This window comes from Ips typographus, linkage group LG13 (genome assembly GCF_016097725.1).
Source record: "Ips typographus isolate SLU linkage group LG13, UJ_Ityp_2.0, whole genome shotgun sequence".
Taxonomy (NCBI): domain Eukaryota; kingdom Metazoa; phylum Arthropoda; class Insecta; order Coleoptera; family Curculionidae; genus Ips; species Ips typographus.
Window position 1 is genome coordinate 5,880,015 of NC_138434.1, and position 15,879 is coordinate 5,895,893.

The following is a 15,879-nucleotide window of genomic DNA, read 5'->3' on the forward strand; positions in this document are numbered from 1 at the left end:
TTGCTGTTTATGCATTGTTGATGTGACGTTAAATAATAGACTGACTCTTGTCAGAAATATTTTCCATTTTTTCATTTACGCAAAAATGAAATTGGGAGACGAAGATTGCTGTACTGATATGGATGGGTGTACTGCTGTAATTGGTGCACACAGTGGTCACATAGAGAAATCGTAACCAGCAAGCAATAATAAGCGTAGACGGTGACATAGTGATTGTTAATTTACTTTTTCCTTGTATTTTTTTTTCGGACGTAGGGCCGTAAAAGTGCATTTTACGGCCGCTAAACTGTACGTGAAGTGAGTACTTCACGTCCGTTTGAACAAAAAAGTTTTTTTTTCACCATATTCCCTTTTCTTTTTTTGGAAGCATGAACAGTGGAGGTTTCATCATGGAAAGTTTCTGATGCGGGTTCATTTTGATCGTTTGGTAATGGAACAGCCACATCATTCATCGAAGTATCTGTAGGGCGAGGTTGTACTACATCTGAGAGAAAGTTCAATTGGTTGGTGTACATATAGGCACTTTTGGATTTTCGTCCTTGTCCTGATTTTCCTTTATTTTCTCGAAGTTCTCTAGCGTATCTATCTCTAATGTTTTTCCATTTTTTTGCAGTATAGCACCTTAAAAAAGGAGAAAATTTTAATTCGACGCATCACCATTTGACAAGTTTTAGCCGATGTAGCAGTTGTCAAGTGCAGTGTTGTGTTCATAATTTTTCATTAATTTTTAAGTATTGCCTTGCAGTATTTAAGGTTATTATGCAGTAAAAATATTTCTTACCCTATTAATTATTTTTTCCAATATAATGAAAATAAATACTACTTAGTAGTATTTAGAAAATAATAAAAAAAGAATTAAAAATTTTGAACACAATATTGCACTTGACATTGCTATATCCGTTATAACTTGTCAATTGTGACGCGTCCAATACAAATTTTCTTATTAAAGTTATTTTTATCAAAAAAATTTGAGAAATACTTTTTTTAGGTACCTAGCAACGGGCTGTTAATTTGTCGATCTGCATTATGGGTTTAGAATTGGAAAATCCACAGCTAGTGTAATTATTCAAGAAGTTTGTAAAGCAATATGGACCCATGCTAGACATATTACTTTTCCGTCGTTAACTACTGAAACATGGTGTCAAATAGCCGAAGGATTTAGAAAAAATGCAGATTTTCCACATTGCATAGGAGCCGTCGATGGAAAACACATACGGATGATAAAACCTGCTAATAGCGGATCGATGTTTTACAACTATAAAAGCTATTTTTTAATGGTACTTTTTGCAATGTGTGATAGGAATTATTTGTTTACGTATGTAGACGTTGGTTCATTTGGAAAATCTAGTGACTCCGGAATTTTTAAAAATTCTACATTGTATGATAGAATGATAAATGGTACATTAGAAACTTCCTAGAGACAGACTACCCATTTGTAATAATAGGAGATGAAGCCTTTCCACTCTCTGAAAATTTACTGAGACCCTATGGAGGATCAACTTTATCTTTTGAAAAAAGAATTTTTAACTACAGATTATCCAAGGCTCGAAGATATATTGAATGTACATTTGGTATGATGGCTAATAAATGGCGAATTTTTCATAGACCACTTAACATAAATGTAGATTTTGCCGAAGATATAATCAAAACCTGCTGATTGCTCCATAATTTGGTAAGATTAAGAGATGGACAACGTGATGATGACTTTACATTATCAAGTGGCTTGATAAATTTGCACACGGATTCATTGAGCAGAGGTAATCCAAGAGCTCTAAACTGTAGAGAAAAATTTACAAATTACTTTGTTAATATTAATCCCCTAGAATGGCAAAATGCCCATATATAAAAATTAAGTTACATGCTATTAAAATATTACATACTCAAATGTTGATGCTTTCAATTAATATATAAATTTAGTATTAACATAATTACCTAGTTTTCTTTTCTCCTCCACCTCAGCAACTTCACCCATGAAAGCGTCGGTTACCTCTTCCCAAGAACTCTCTTTTTTAATCTTATTGGAATAATCTTCTGAACGCATATCCCAAATTGCTGGTCTAAGGTGAATTTCATTAATTAATTTTTCAATGTCCAAGTTTTCCATTATTAAATATTTCACTGGCAACACTGAAGTACGAGAAAATAAAAAAAAACGCGACAAAACCGCCCTACGTCTGTTTCAATCTATTAGCACACAGGTAATGACATGCCGACCAGAATTGTAAAACCGTTCGCGGCGCATGGTGTTCGGCAGGGTACGCGCGGCCACCGCGACTGTGTGCCGCTCCAAAAAGCACCGTTTGTTCCAACAGAAACGACAAAAAGCAAGCGCAGCTTCGGCGGCCGACTCGGTGGCCGAATCGGCACAAACCGCTCCGTGTGTTTTTACCCTAAAGGCGGAAACAGACTGAGCTCACGTCACGTCACGTGAGCTCACGTGCTATCACGTTATATACAAAAAGTGTGGGTAGCTGGTTAACATAGAATGTTAATGCATCAGAACCACACTGAAGTCATCTCATGCGTATTACGCGACATCTCCAACCGCACGCGTGCTAGCATGTAATAATTTTCTGCAGATCCACACTTTTTTGGTCTACGTGAGCTCACGTTTGCGTCGGATTGGTTGAACTTGTGCTGTTTACGTTGTGTTGTTGAGTTTGTTGTTCTGTTAAGACTGAAAATGGATGAAATTTTAATAGAAAAAGTTAGCGAACATTCTGTCTTATACAATCATGGATTGGCTGAATATCGAGATCAACATATCCGGCAAGCAGCTTGGGAGGAAATTGGAAAAGAGCTAGGAATACCAGGTAAGTTTTACTTGGTTTTTGATGTTGCTGGACTGAGTGAAGTTTTGAAAAAGTAGAAAAAACAATAACGTATGCTTCAAAAGTTTTACTAACTTAAAAATTGACTTTATATTGAACAAAAAACGGGTTTTTTAACACTTTAACTCGGAGATTGTTACAATAAAATGATCTTCTCGTATTATTTATTATGTATGAATTGTTCCCTTGCGTACACGACTGAGTTGCCAAACAACACTACCACCCTCAGAATTAAAATATTCTTTAAAATTTTCTCGAACTTGGAAAGCTTTACGAGTGCTGTTTCTTCTTAGAAGATCCAAATTCAAAAAAACAGAATCAGGAAGTCGAAGTGACTCAATATCTGCATCAAATTCATTGTCTGCAGACAGCATGTTATGCAAGCAGCATGATGCAAGGACGATTTTATCTACAAATTCTGGTTGCACTTCTAAATGCCTGCGGAAACATCTACAGCGTGCAACTAGAATGCCAAATGCATTTTCCACTACACGTCTTGCCCGTGATAATCTGTAATTAAATATTTTATTGGGCTCGTTGTCTCCTAAATGATGTCTGCTATATGGGCGAAGCAAATAAGTTTTTAAGGAAAATGCCTCATCTCCGACAACAACATAGGGTTCTGGATTCCCATTTTCTACTATAGGTGTCGGCTCTGGCACATTGAACGTTTTACTGTGTAGTTTTTTACCTATGGCAGACTTAGAAAAAATTCCTCCGTCACTGTTTCTGCCATATGAGCCAATATCAATGGCTATAAACTTATAATAGGCATCAACTAACGCTAATAATACAATAGAATTGCTTCCTTTATAGTTGTAATAAGTAGATCCTGCATTAATAGGGCACTGGATATTAATATGCTTGCCGTCGATGGCCCCAATGCAATTTGGAAAACGCCACATTTGCTTGTATTTTGCTGCAACATTTTTCCACGTTTCTTCTGTAGGGGGCGGCATTGTAATTGGTCCCAACCTTTTCCATATAGCATCACAAACTTCTATTACAATTTCTCGTACTGTACTAAATCCCAGCCTATAGCTAAAGCCAAGACTTCGAAAAGAATTTCCCGTCGCCATAAATCTGAAGTAATACCAGCTGTATACAAGGTGTTTCAAAATTAGCGTAAAATAATTTGACTGCATATTCTACGTCAAAAAAATTTTTAAAAAAAATTTACGCTAATTTTGGAACACCATGTATAGATATTATTTTAGTTATTTAATTGGTTTGTTTTTCAGGGAATAAAGGTAAAGAACGGTGGGACAATCTAAGGAGATCTTTCTGTAATGCAAGAAATAGACGGCGGGATGAAACAAGAAGTGGCATGGCTTCTAAAAAAAAAACAATTTGGAAATATGAACTTCAAATGTCCTTCATTATACCATTTTTAGAGAACCGGAAGTAAGTATAGATATCGTAAGGTTAGATTTACACCACACGTTTTTGAATTTACACGATATGCTTTTATTTTAGGACCTACAGCAATTTAAGCGAATCTCAGGCCTCTGACAGTTTGATGACTGAACCAGATGATCAGTTCACAGGGTCAGAAGCACAAGAAAGTACACCTTGTCATTCAGACCGACACATTGAGGTTGATATAGGAAACGGAAGAGATGATGACAGCATAGATGATGGCAGCATAGCTGATGATGGCAAAGCAGCTGATGCAGGAAAACGTTACAAACAGATGAAACTGGCACAAAAAGGCCGTAAGAAACTAGATACTAATACGCCTGCTAAAGAAATGGTTGAAATTTTAAAACAAAATGCTTCTTTAAGAAAACAGCAGTATGAGGAAAAAACCATACAACAAAATAAGGTACATAAAATACCTAGTGTTTTAGAAACTATGGACGACACCGATATGTTTTTTCTAAGCATGGCTAAAATGACCAAAAAATTGCCAAAAGTTGAACAAGCACGGATTAAGCTTGCATTGAGCAATTCGGTGCTATCAGCAGAAATAAAATGCAATAAAAAATTAATTCTTTCAACTTCCCCTAATCAAACGTTTACCCAACACAACCCTACACGGCAGCAGTCATATACTCCATTGACGTCAACCTCGGACAATTAGAAGTTGGCAAGCGATTATTCTAATTCAGCAGAGAACAATTATTACGAAAGACCAACAATTCTTGAAATGGTTTCCTTGCCTAATATTACACAGTACAATACTAATGACATGACATAATTTAAAATGCATAATACATTTCAAGCTACTCTCTGTTTAGATAAGGTGGTGCCACGTTTTTGAATAAAGTTTTTTTCTAATATTGTAAAATACTTGGTTGTTTACTACTTACCTCAAAAAAACCGATAACCTTTCTTCAGTAGAGATAGCCCTTCGAAGTTGAGTATGTTGTTTTTGAATGTCCTTTTTAATTAAACCATGTAGAAAGCCAAATTCCTCTTTGGTCATTCGGAAATACATTTTAAAGAGTTGGGGGTCATTTTGTAATTCTTGAACCAAACAATGAAATTCGCCCATTTCTTTTCTTTTTACGTTTATATCATGGACCCATGTTTTCTTTTTTTTTTCTTCCTCGAGAAGAATAAAAGCAGCTACAGTTTCTATTTCCTCTTCCCAGTCTGAAGAACTGACAGAGCTGGCGCTTTCCATAATTGAAAATTCACAAAAACAAAATAAATGGCAATTTGTCAAATTTCTCTACTAAATCATAAAACGTGATAGCAGTGTGTTTCTAAGCATGTCATAGCTGTTCAAAACATGACAATGTGATAGGACGTGAGCTCAGTCTGTTTCCGCCTTAAAGCGCAACTTTAGTCTGTGAGTCGCATGCGTTTATGAAGGTTGGTGTGCTATAGTCATGGAAGACCTTAAGTTACGTTTCAATGATAATCTTCAAAAAGTTATATGTAATAGCAATGATCGTAGTAATATTTTTACAGGGGAAAGATACGATCAAATACTTGCAGAAGTGAAAGAAGCAAAACTTTGTAAAAGTAATGGAGATACAGTTTCTTCAAAACAGAGGAGACGATTGAAAAGGTACGATATTTTAAAGATTGGTCAAAGCGAAAAGTTAATAGAGAGGAGAACAGATCAAACTTCTGAGTTCCGTTATTTTTGCACCACCGACGAATTATTTGACATCGTTCATTCGGCGCATATAGGAACAGGACATAAGAGAATGCGAGGTATGTCATTATTTGTTAACAGTTTTTCAGCAGAAATAACTTGTAAGAAAATCACATACACAGGTTGTGATTGGTTCACACTTTTAGCTGATTTTTGACATTGTCTGCATACGTCAGTGTTTGCAATATTTCAATCCATTTATACTTTTATTCATGTCAGTTATGGACTCTGAGCTGAAAAGGAAATATTGTAACATCACACGACAAATAATTGAGGTTTATGTATTACTTTGCCAGCAGTGTCAATTAAAAAAGAAAGTTAAACGGAAAGGTTTAGTGGTAAGGCCAATACTAACTAGTGAAATGAATTCGCGCTGTCAGGTGGATCTGATCGATATGCAAAGTGAGCCAGATGAAGATTTTCGTTTCATTCTTAATTATCAAGATCACTTAACGAAATTCAATGTGTTACGAGCCTTAAAAACAAAAACGGCTGAAGAAGTTGCCTATCATCTACTAGATATTTTTTGTTTGTTTGGCTCGCCTATGATTTTACAAAGTGACAATGGCAGAGAATTTGCAAACCGGATAATTAAAAATCTTGCTGAAATGTGGCCGGGATTGAAGTTAGTTCATGGAAAATCTCGCCATTCACAAAGTCAGGGTTCCGTGGAAAGATCGAACCAGGATGTAAGGGACATGCTTGTTACATGGATGTCGGATGAGAACACAACGAAATGGTCTCAAGGCCTGCGATTTGTACAAAGCAATAAAAATCGTTCACTACATACAGGTATAGGTACAAGCCCCTATGAAGCGATGTTTGGCACTCCTCAAAAGATCGGACTCAAGGATTCATCAGTTCCTAAAGAACTATTGTCCGATATTGAAACAGAAGAACAGCTGCAAAATTTGGTAGATCAAAGTGGTTCAAACGAACGTAAAGATAAATCTCTGCTAATGGATGAGGAAGATAAAAATTACGAAATAAAAGAAAATGGCGTTTGTGCCATATGCGAACAAGAAATTTCCGAAAGCCATGTATGTTCAGCGTGTTGCTTGCCTGATCACACCAACTGCGGAAAGTTTAGCGAAGAAAATGGGTCAGATGAACAAAACGTCACATGTAACCGGTGTTTACGAACTGACTGAAAATAAGTAATGTACGGGACGAGGTCAAAATCGCACTGGAAAAGCAAGCGGAAAAAATGATTTCCCTTTCAAACTCACAACTAGCACCCGTTAGTATCGGAAAAACAGTTGTTGTACGAGTTCCTGATGTAGACAGAGGTAGGCTTGCGCCTAGAAATGTGTTAGCAGTTGTACTCAGTGTTAACGACTTAGGACTTTATCAGCTTGGTAAATAAAATAATTTGGACTAGCTACATGAATTTACGAATTTATTTTCAGGAACGAAAGAAGGGGCTTTGCAGTCGTTGTATTCTCGTAACGAATTTTCATTAGCCGACTCTGATTTTATTCATATTTCATCGATTCCGTCGACCTCTGTATCTCTCCGAACTGCTTCCGGTTTAGCATCCGGATCAAAGCAAGGCTTTATACAATGTAACTGCAAACGTTATTGCGTCGATAAGAAATGCGCCTGTAGAGCCAAGAAAATTAATTGCATGTAACAGCAAATGTCATAACAACAGTTCCTGCAAAAACAAATAAGTAAACAAATAAACAAATAAGTATATAATGTTATTCATTAAAGATACCTACCTATAAAAACCATCATATTACTATGTAGTAAAAGTTTTTTTGTTGTTTAGATATTTCCTCTTTAGTTTAGAATCGATCTCATTAATTTGAACATCTTAATATGTATCCTGCATAAACAATAAAAAAGTAACATATTACAGTACTGTTTGGATATTTTTACAGCTATTAAACCTAGCTTACTCGTCCGCCATGCTGGTGCCCAATAACATTTTAAGTTTTGATGTTTTGACCCATAACATGGACTTTCATACAGTTTTCTAACCTTCAAACTGACTTGTCAGTGTCATTTGTTAAGAAAAAATGGTCGTTATTGGGCTCCAACATTGTCAGCCATGTTGGAGCTGTATTTTATACAGTAGCTGTAGATATTTTGTTTGCTTGCTCGACGCGTTATGACAAAGAGGCAAATGCCAGAATGCGTTCAGGCTTATTTGAAATAGTCAAAAAGCGAATTGTTTAAAACATCCGCTTTCTGGTAATCGCAAATAAATTAGAACGCGTTCTGGTCTACTTTAAGAGCCCGCGCACACAGAGCGTTCGGAGTTCCGCGGTCAGAGTTCTGCGGTCTTTGTAATAATTGAAGTTTCTAGTTACAACACACATTGCCGGCGGTCAGACCGCGGCGTCAATAGGGAACTCTTGCGTTCTGCGTTCTGTTGACCAGAGAGACAAAGAACGCGGACTTTGCCATGTCGGAAACCGAAAAATTAATTGAATTAGTTCGAGAAAGGCGTTTGCTTTATGATATCATTTAAGTAGTAATGATTATAAAAATCGAAAAGAAAGCAGAAGCTTGGCTTGAAATTGCAAGAGAAATGGAGACTGAGGATGGTAAGTAACAAATACGATTGGTTAGGTTAAAGTTAGGAAATTTACCCCATTTTTTACCCCATTTTTGCGGTTTAATAGTAGTATTTCATATATTATTCATCAAAATAGGAAACAAACTGTTCTCGTACTGCATAAGCTGTCAAATTGCTTCTGTGGTTCGTTTGCTGGAAATTCCTAAAAGCATGAGCATTTCGACATACCTCTATTATGTCTTCCTCTTCATTTACATTAAATTCTCCTTTTACTCTAAGAAAATTATGCAAACAACAAGCAGCCTTTACCACGTGAACAACAGTGTCAACATTTACTTCAAATGGTTTTAAAAAACACCTCCGTTTTTGAACCAAAATTCCGAAGGAACTTTCTACAATGCGTCTTGCGCTACTGTCTCTTATTGAATTTTAATTTTCTTTTATCTTGAATAGCTGCATCATTTGGGAAAAGTCTCATCAAGAATGGTTCCAGCTTGAAACCTCCGTCTCCAATAAAAACGTGTGGCGTTTGTGGTTGTCTCCCTGGTAATGGCTTTGGTCCAGGAATGTTCAGTAGGTTTTCAACGAGTTTCTGATAGAACGAACACCTTTGAAATATTGTGCTATCGCTGTCTTTTCCATACCTACCAACACCAATTGTTATAAATTTATAATCTGGGTCTACTATGGCAAGCAGAACTATGGATAATCTCTGTTTATAGCAAAAATGTAATGTTCCACTGTTATTCGGGCAATTTATGTATACATGTTTACCATCAAACTACTACTGCCAATACAATTGGGAAATCCCCACTTCACATTAAATCCAGCTTCAGACTGTTTCCATATTGTTTCCGTGGGAAATGGCAAATATATTGGTTGTAATGCTTTCCAGATCGCTCTACTAACTTCCTTGACTATTACTCCAACAGTTGTAAATCCCATACGGCAAGAATGACCGATTGTTCTATAAGAATCTGAAAGGAAAAAGAAAGTCAAAACATATAGTATGTTTTTTAATTTGAATTGATCTTTACGTTATATTGTTATTATAATTATTATAATAATAAATATAAATATAATAATCATTATCAAAATAATTTTTGCAGGTAAATACTGGAGTATCAAGTGGAAGTCTCAAGGACAGTTATAATAAGTTCAAGAAAAACACCGAAACCCAGTCAGGTCAAGGGTACAAAAATACAAAAACTGGCCCTGGGCAGACTTGATGACGTTTCTAGATGATTTTCAGTTTAGAAGAAAGACCGACAGTAATGACACTGCTACGACTAACGAAACACGTAGTAACGAAATCCACTCATCATCAACATTCACTGAAGATTTTAATTCCACACATTCCGAATCTGAAGTTTGCCAAGTTTCATCAAAAACTAATACTTCCTATGAGAGTAAAAAAAGGAAAGCAAGAAATATTGAAGAGCCAACTGATAAAGTTCTGGAATACCTAAAAATGAGAAACGAGCAAAAGCAAACTAGAACAGAAGACGAGGTAGATCACTTCTTTCTAAGCTACGCTCAAAGTTTTAAAAAGTTGCCAAGCAGAATGCAACCTATGCTGAAACTAGACATGGCAACTTTATTTGCTCGGTACGAGTTACAAGCAGCAGGAGTTTCTAATGTAGTTATGCCTCAAATGACGGACCAATCCCTACTGGAAAGACCGCTGTCAACCCTTTCACATTTTTCTACGCCCATAAGTCTACCTGCAAGTATTCCACCTAGCAATGACACGTTTCAAGAAACTTCTACTTCTCCAGCCACATCAGAACCAACTCAAAATGAATTTACATGTTCGAAACCATCTCGGAAATTCACTCACTATTATGAGTGCACCGCAAATACGTTTTCAGATAACATTAATTCACCTATTTACAAATATTAGTAATAAATAAAATAAGAAACACATATTTATTTTTAATGTTTTTCATTTTATTTGTACATACTAAAACATGTAATATTACTTACCTTAAAAATACTGCCAGCCTTTCTTTTGCAGGAATAGCCTTCCTCCAATTAGTATCTTCTTTTTGTATCTCATATTTAATTAAACTATACAATTCATTGAAACTGTTTATTGACATACGAAAATAAATTAAAAATCGTTCTTCATCTTCAAGCAATTCAGCAAAAAGATTATTAAATTCTCCTTGGTCTTCTCTCTTGCTGTTAATCGGGTGTACCCAGTGTTTTCTTTTTCTCTTTCTCTTGAACATCTCCAGGCTCCACAAAAGCAATGCTTCTTCTTCTTCGGAAGATGAAAAATCTGTCATGTTTCACGCACAATATTTCGAACAAAACTAGAACGCTGGTACTTGACCGCGTTATGTGTGCACTCGGAACAAAGGAAGACCGCAGAACTCTGACCGCGGAACTACGAACACGTGAACGCCCTGTGTGTGCGCCGGCTCTAAACGGCCTGAGAGCGATATTTCGAACATTGGCAAACTGGTGGCGACCAGAACGCGTTTGGGGCAATTTTTTCGACCATTGGACGAAATCGGTGTTTGATCCTAACATATTCAAAAACAACAAAAATATGTTTTTGGATAATGGCCCTATCTGTAATATAACCAAAACCCATATTGATAACCAAATATATTGATACAAACCCTATGTTTTTGCCCCCTTCCTTTAGTCACAACTGCATATAAAAACATAAGCGAAAGCGGTAGTAAAGCAGTGAAGCAGCAGAACTTAGCAACCAAATCGACGATTTTAAGAAGCATATTCAACGAAAAGTGTAGTTAAAAAATTCAACCACCACCACCAGTATGAAGCCAATAGTTCTCGACTTCCAGGGATTCAAAGATGATCGGAACAAGTTCATCGTAAAGGAATTGGCTACGTTTGATGGTAAGCAGCAGAGTCATTTATTATTCCGACCGCCATTCAGGATGGCGATGCTACCTCTGCAATACCAAAAACAAGCAGATTGGCTGATGAACCACCACCATTTTATCCAGTGGGGTGAAGGTTTCACCCCACTATACCATCTCTCAACTATCATCAAACGAGTTACGAGGGATGCAGATATGGTTTACGTCAAAGGTTTGGAAAAAATGGAATTTATAAAAACCTACTGTTCTCCCACACCGGTTACGGAAATAGGCGTGAACATAAACATTAAACCTCAAGAAGTAAAGTGCAACAAAATCGTATGTCGTATGCGCACTAGCTAATGTTTTTTATTTGTACAATAATATATGAGTTCCTAAATACACACACACATTATAAATTTTCTTAACTTTTTTAAATTATATAATACTTAAACAAATTTTTTACTTTACACACTTTGTAGTATGTACTATCTCTGAAATGTTTTAATAATTATATGAGTTTCTAAACATATAAATAGTGTGATGTTAATTACATCTCCAATTCATCCTAGTTACATGGCTCTGTTAAAGCCAACTATTTTAATTCTCACCGCAATAATCAACGATGTCGGAACAAGTTCATCGTAAAGGAATTGACTACGTTTGATGGTAAGCAGCAGAGTCATTTCTTATTCCGACCGCCATTTAGGATGGAGATGCTACCTCTGCAATATTAAAAACAAGCAGATTGGCTGATGAACCACCACCATTTTATCCAGTGGGGTGAAGGTTTCACCCCACTATACCATCTCTCAACTATCATCAAACGAGTTACGAGGGATGCAGATATGATTTACGTCAAAGGTTTGGAAAAAATGGAATTTATAAAAACCTACTGTTCTCCCACACCGGTTACGGAAATAGGCGTGAACATAAACATTAAACCTCAAGAAGTAAAGTGCAACAAAATCGTTTGTCGTATGCGCACTAGCTAATGTTTTTTATTTGTACAATAATATATGAGTTCCTAAATACACACACACATTATAAATTTTCTTAACTTTTTTAAATTATATAATACTTAAACAAATTTTTTACTTTACACACTTTGTAGTATGTACTATCTCTGAAATGTTTTAATAATTATATGAGTTTCTAAACATATAAATAGTGTGATGTTAATTACATTTCCAATTCATCCTAGTAACATGGCTCTGTTAAAGCCAACTTTTTTAATTCTCACTCCAATAATCAACAATGTCGGAACAAGTTCATCGCAAAGGAATTGACTACGTTTGATGGTAAGCAGCAGAGTCATTTCTTATTCCGACCGCCATTTAGGATGGAGATGCTACCTCTGCAATACCAAAAACAAGCAGATTGCAGATTGGCTGATGAACCACCACCATTTTATCCAGTGGGGTAAAGGCTTCACCCCACTATACCATCTCACAACTATCATCAAACGAATTACGAGGGATGCAGATATGATTTACGTCAAAGGTTTGGAAAAAATGGAATTTATAAAAACCTACTGTTCTCCCACACCGGTTACGGAAATAGACGTGAACATAAACATTAAACCTCAGGAAGTAAAGTGCAACAAAATTGTTTGCCGTATGCGCACTATCTAATGTTTTTTATTTATACAATAATAATATATGAGTTCCTAAATACACACACATTGTAAATTTTTTTAACTTTTTTTAAATTATATAGTACTTAAATAAATTTTTTAATTTTTAAATCATCGATTTGGTTGCTAAGTTCTGTTGCTTTACACACTTTGTAGTATGTACTATCTCTGAAATGTTTAAATAATTATATGAGTTTCTAAACATATAAATAGTGTGATGTTAATTACATTTCCAATTCATTTTAGTAACATGGCCCTGTTAAAGCCAACTTTTTTAATTCTCACTGCAATAATCAACAATGTCGGAACAAGTTCATCGTAAAGGAATTGACTACGTTTGATGGTAAGCAGCAGAGTCATTTCTTATTCCGACCGCCATTCAGGATGGAGATGCTACCTCTGCAATACCAAAAACAAGCGGATTGGCTGATGAACCACTACCATTTTATCCAGTGGGGTGAAGGTTTCATCCCACTATACCATCTCTCAACTATCATCAAACGAATTACGAGGGATGCAGATATGATTTACGTCAAAGGTTTGGAAAAAATGAAATTTATAAAAACCTACTGTTCTCCCACACCGGTTACGGAAATAGGCGTGAACATAAACATTAAACCTCAAGAAGTAAAGTGCAACAAAATCGTTTGCCGTATGCGCACTATCTAATGTTTTTTATTTGTACAATAATTTATGAGTTCCTAAATACACACACACATTATACATTTTCTTAACTTTTTTAAATTATATAATACTTAAACAAATTTTTTACCTTACACACTTTGTAGTATGTACTATCTCTGAAATGTTTTAATAATTATATGAGTTTCTAAACATATAAATAGTGTGATGTTAATTACATTTCCAATTCATCCTAGTAACATGGCTCTGTTAAAGCCAACTTTTTTAATTCTCACTCCAATAATCAACAATGTCGGAACAAGTTCATCGCAAAGGAATTGACTACGTTTGATGGTAAGCAGCAGAGTCATTTCTTATTCCGACCGCCATTTAGGATGGAGATGCTACCTCTGCAATACCAAAAACAAGCAGATTGGCTTTACTCAAGTGAAGTTGAAGTTTGGTTGCTTTACACACTTTGTAGTATGTGCTATCTCTGAAATGATTTAATAAATTAATTAATATACAAAAATAATTAACTAATTAATTAAATTAATTGCTTTTAATTTTATTTTTGAATTGTTTATTTTCTCTAGATCATTCAAACCCTTAATAATAGTACATCGTCCAGGAAACTTTTTTCTAATGGGTTTATGTAACTCATTTATAAGCTGAATTTTTTCTTTAGACATTACTGAGGTTATCTGGGAGAACTATACAGGTTTCGTCTTTATAGCACCAGAGCTTGTACTGTTTTTGAAAATCGTTTAACATAGTTTCATGTTGCTTTAGTAGATCATGCACCTTACCAACTTCATTTTTTATTTCTTTTATACTAGTTGACAATAAATTATTTACATATTCCTTAGTAGTTACATCATTTTTTACATCTTCTATATTAGTTGACAATAAATTATTTACATATTCCTTAGGAGTTGCATCATTTCCGTCTATAGGTGGTTGTTCAGTATTTACTTCCCAAAATAGGTATGTAAATAGTTGTGTGTTTTTTAAGAGTTCTGGTTTGGTTTCGAAATTCAGTACCTTTTGGCCACGTATAGTCAGATTTGGTTGTTGATAAGATCCAAGGGTACTTAATGGTCCTGTTTCCTCGGTGTCCTTTTTTTATATTGTAAAAACGCGCTGGATATATGCCTGTCGAGGGGGGGACAAGAGGCGAGCAGTATTCGTCGAAAGGTCAAAGCAGCAAAGTACCTTTATTTTCCGTTTTGCACGTGCTGGAATTTTCTACGCTTTCCGATTTTCCGGTGCTGTGATCCGTTTAAGCTGTGTAACACTCGCGAGTGCTGTTAACCAACCGCTGCACATACAGTCCACTAACAAGAACGCCTGCCGAAAGGATCACTAGGTGAGTACCTTTTTCGACAGGCCGTTTTATTATTTGTTTCAAATCACGCAACCAACATTTTGGTCCTTCCGCTAGCCGAATTTTCAGAAACCAGTTGATAACCTTTGAACCTGCTAATTTTAATCTTTTCGCGAACGTATTTTAGCACACTTAAATTCACAAACTTTCTTTTTATCTCCACAAGTTCCTGCAATGTTCGTGCCAAACTAGTTTTTTTTAACTGTCCGCTTCGCTTGAAGTTCATACATATTCTTCTGTTTGTTTATTTATATCAACGCATAAAAACGCATTTTCACGTCTTTAAAATAATCTTTATCACCATATCGTCAGGGGACACTGTTTGTTTGTTGTTTATCACTTTACCTTTTGTAAAATGTCTTCTGCATCAAAAATAAAGCAATATAAAGCCATTAGGCAAATTGCAGTTAATCAAATGTCAGAACTTAAAAGTTTTTCCGAGCGTACACCCAGGGACGAACATTGGAAAATTCAATTCAATCGTTTGTTTGATCAATTTGAAACTATCAATGAAGACTTTCGTAGAAACCACCAGAACTTGATCACACTTCTTTAACTTTGAATTTGCCAGCTCACTCGTCTTTGTAATTCATTATACTACTATTGGTGATGAATCGCACCATCCATTAACTCAGACATCAGCTTCTAGACTTTCGAATACATCAATTAATAAATCTTGTCAAACTTTCTCGAATTGAAATTCCGAAATTTGATGGAAATTTCCGGAACTTTAAACCCTTCCTAGACATGTATACCGCGTTAGTGCATGAAAATGAAGAGTTATCTAATATAGAAAAAATTAATTACTCTTTCTCACTTCTAGAAGTGTTAGGATCGTCACGTAGGCCTTCTTTTATCATTAATTGATTTCAACACTGTTCCTAATAGTTTTAGAATAGTGCGATAAACCCTATTAAAATGTAATCTTTTC

The 15,879-nt window shown here is 35.6% G+C and overlaps 1 protein-coding gene and 1 long non-coding RNA gene across 2 annotated transcripts in view; both read left to right on the forward strand.

Moving 5' to 3' along the window:
• Positions 1-15,879, forward strand: part of LOC145737209 (uncharacterized) — a 222,167-nt gene that overhangs the window by 167,884 nt on the left and 38,404 nt on the right. The gene's annotated exons all lie outside the window — the stretch shown is intronic.
• LOC145737287 (uncharacterized) lies at positions 6,721-7,573 on the forward strand. The gene is made up of 3 exons (XM_081991922.1): positions 6,721-7,042; positions 7,099-7,298; positions 7,350-7,573. Exons 1-3 carry the CDS (start codon positions 6,759-6,761, stop codon positions 7,571-7,573), a joined length of 708 nt encoding a protein of 235 aa, XP_081848048.1. The 5' UTR covers positions 6,721-6,758.

Bases quoted from the DNA above. Each gene is read 5' to 3' on its own strand.
- LOC145737287 (XM_081991922.1), top strand. From the start codon at position 6,759: ATGTTTGGCACTCCTCAAAAGATCGGACTCAAGGATTCATCAGTTCCT. The intron at 7,043-7,098 runs GTCAGATGAACA...ACTGAAAATAAG, and splicing joins AAGTTTAGCGAAGAAAATGG to TAATGTACGGGACGAGGTCA. The intron at 7,299-7,349 runs GTAAATAAAATA...ATTTATTTTCAG, and splicing joins CTTAGGACTTTATCAGCTTG to GAACGAAAGAAGGGGCTTTG.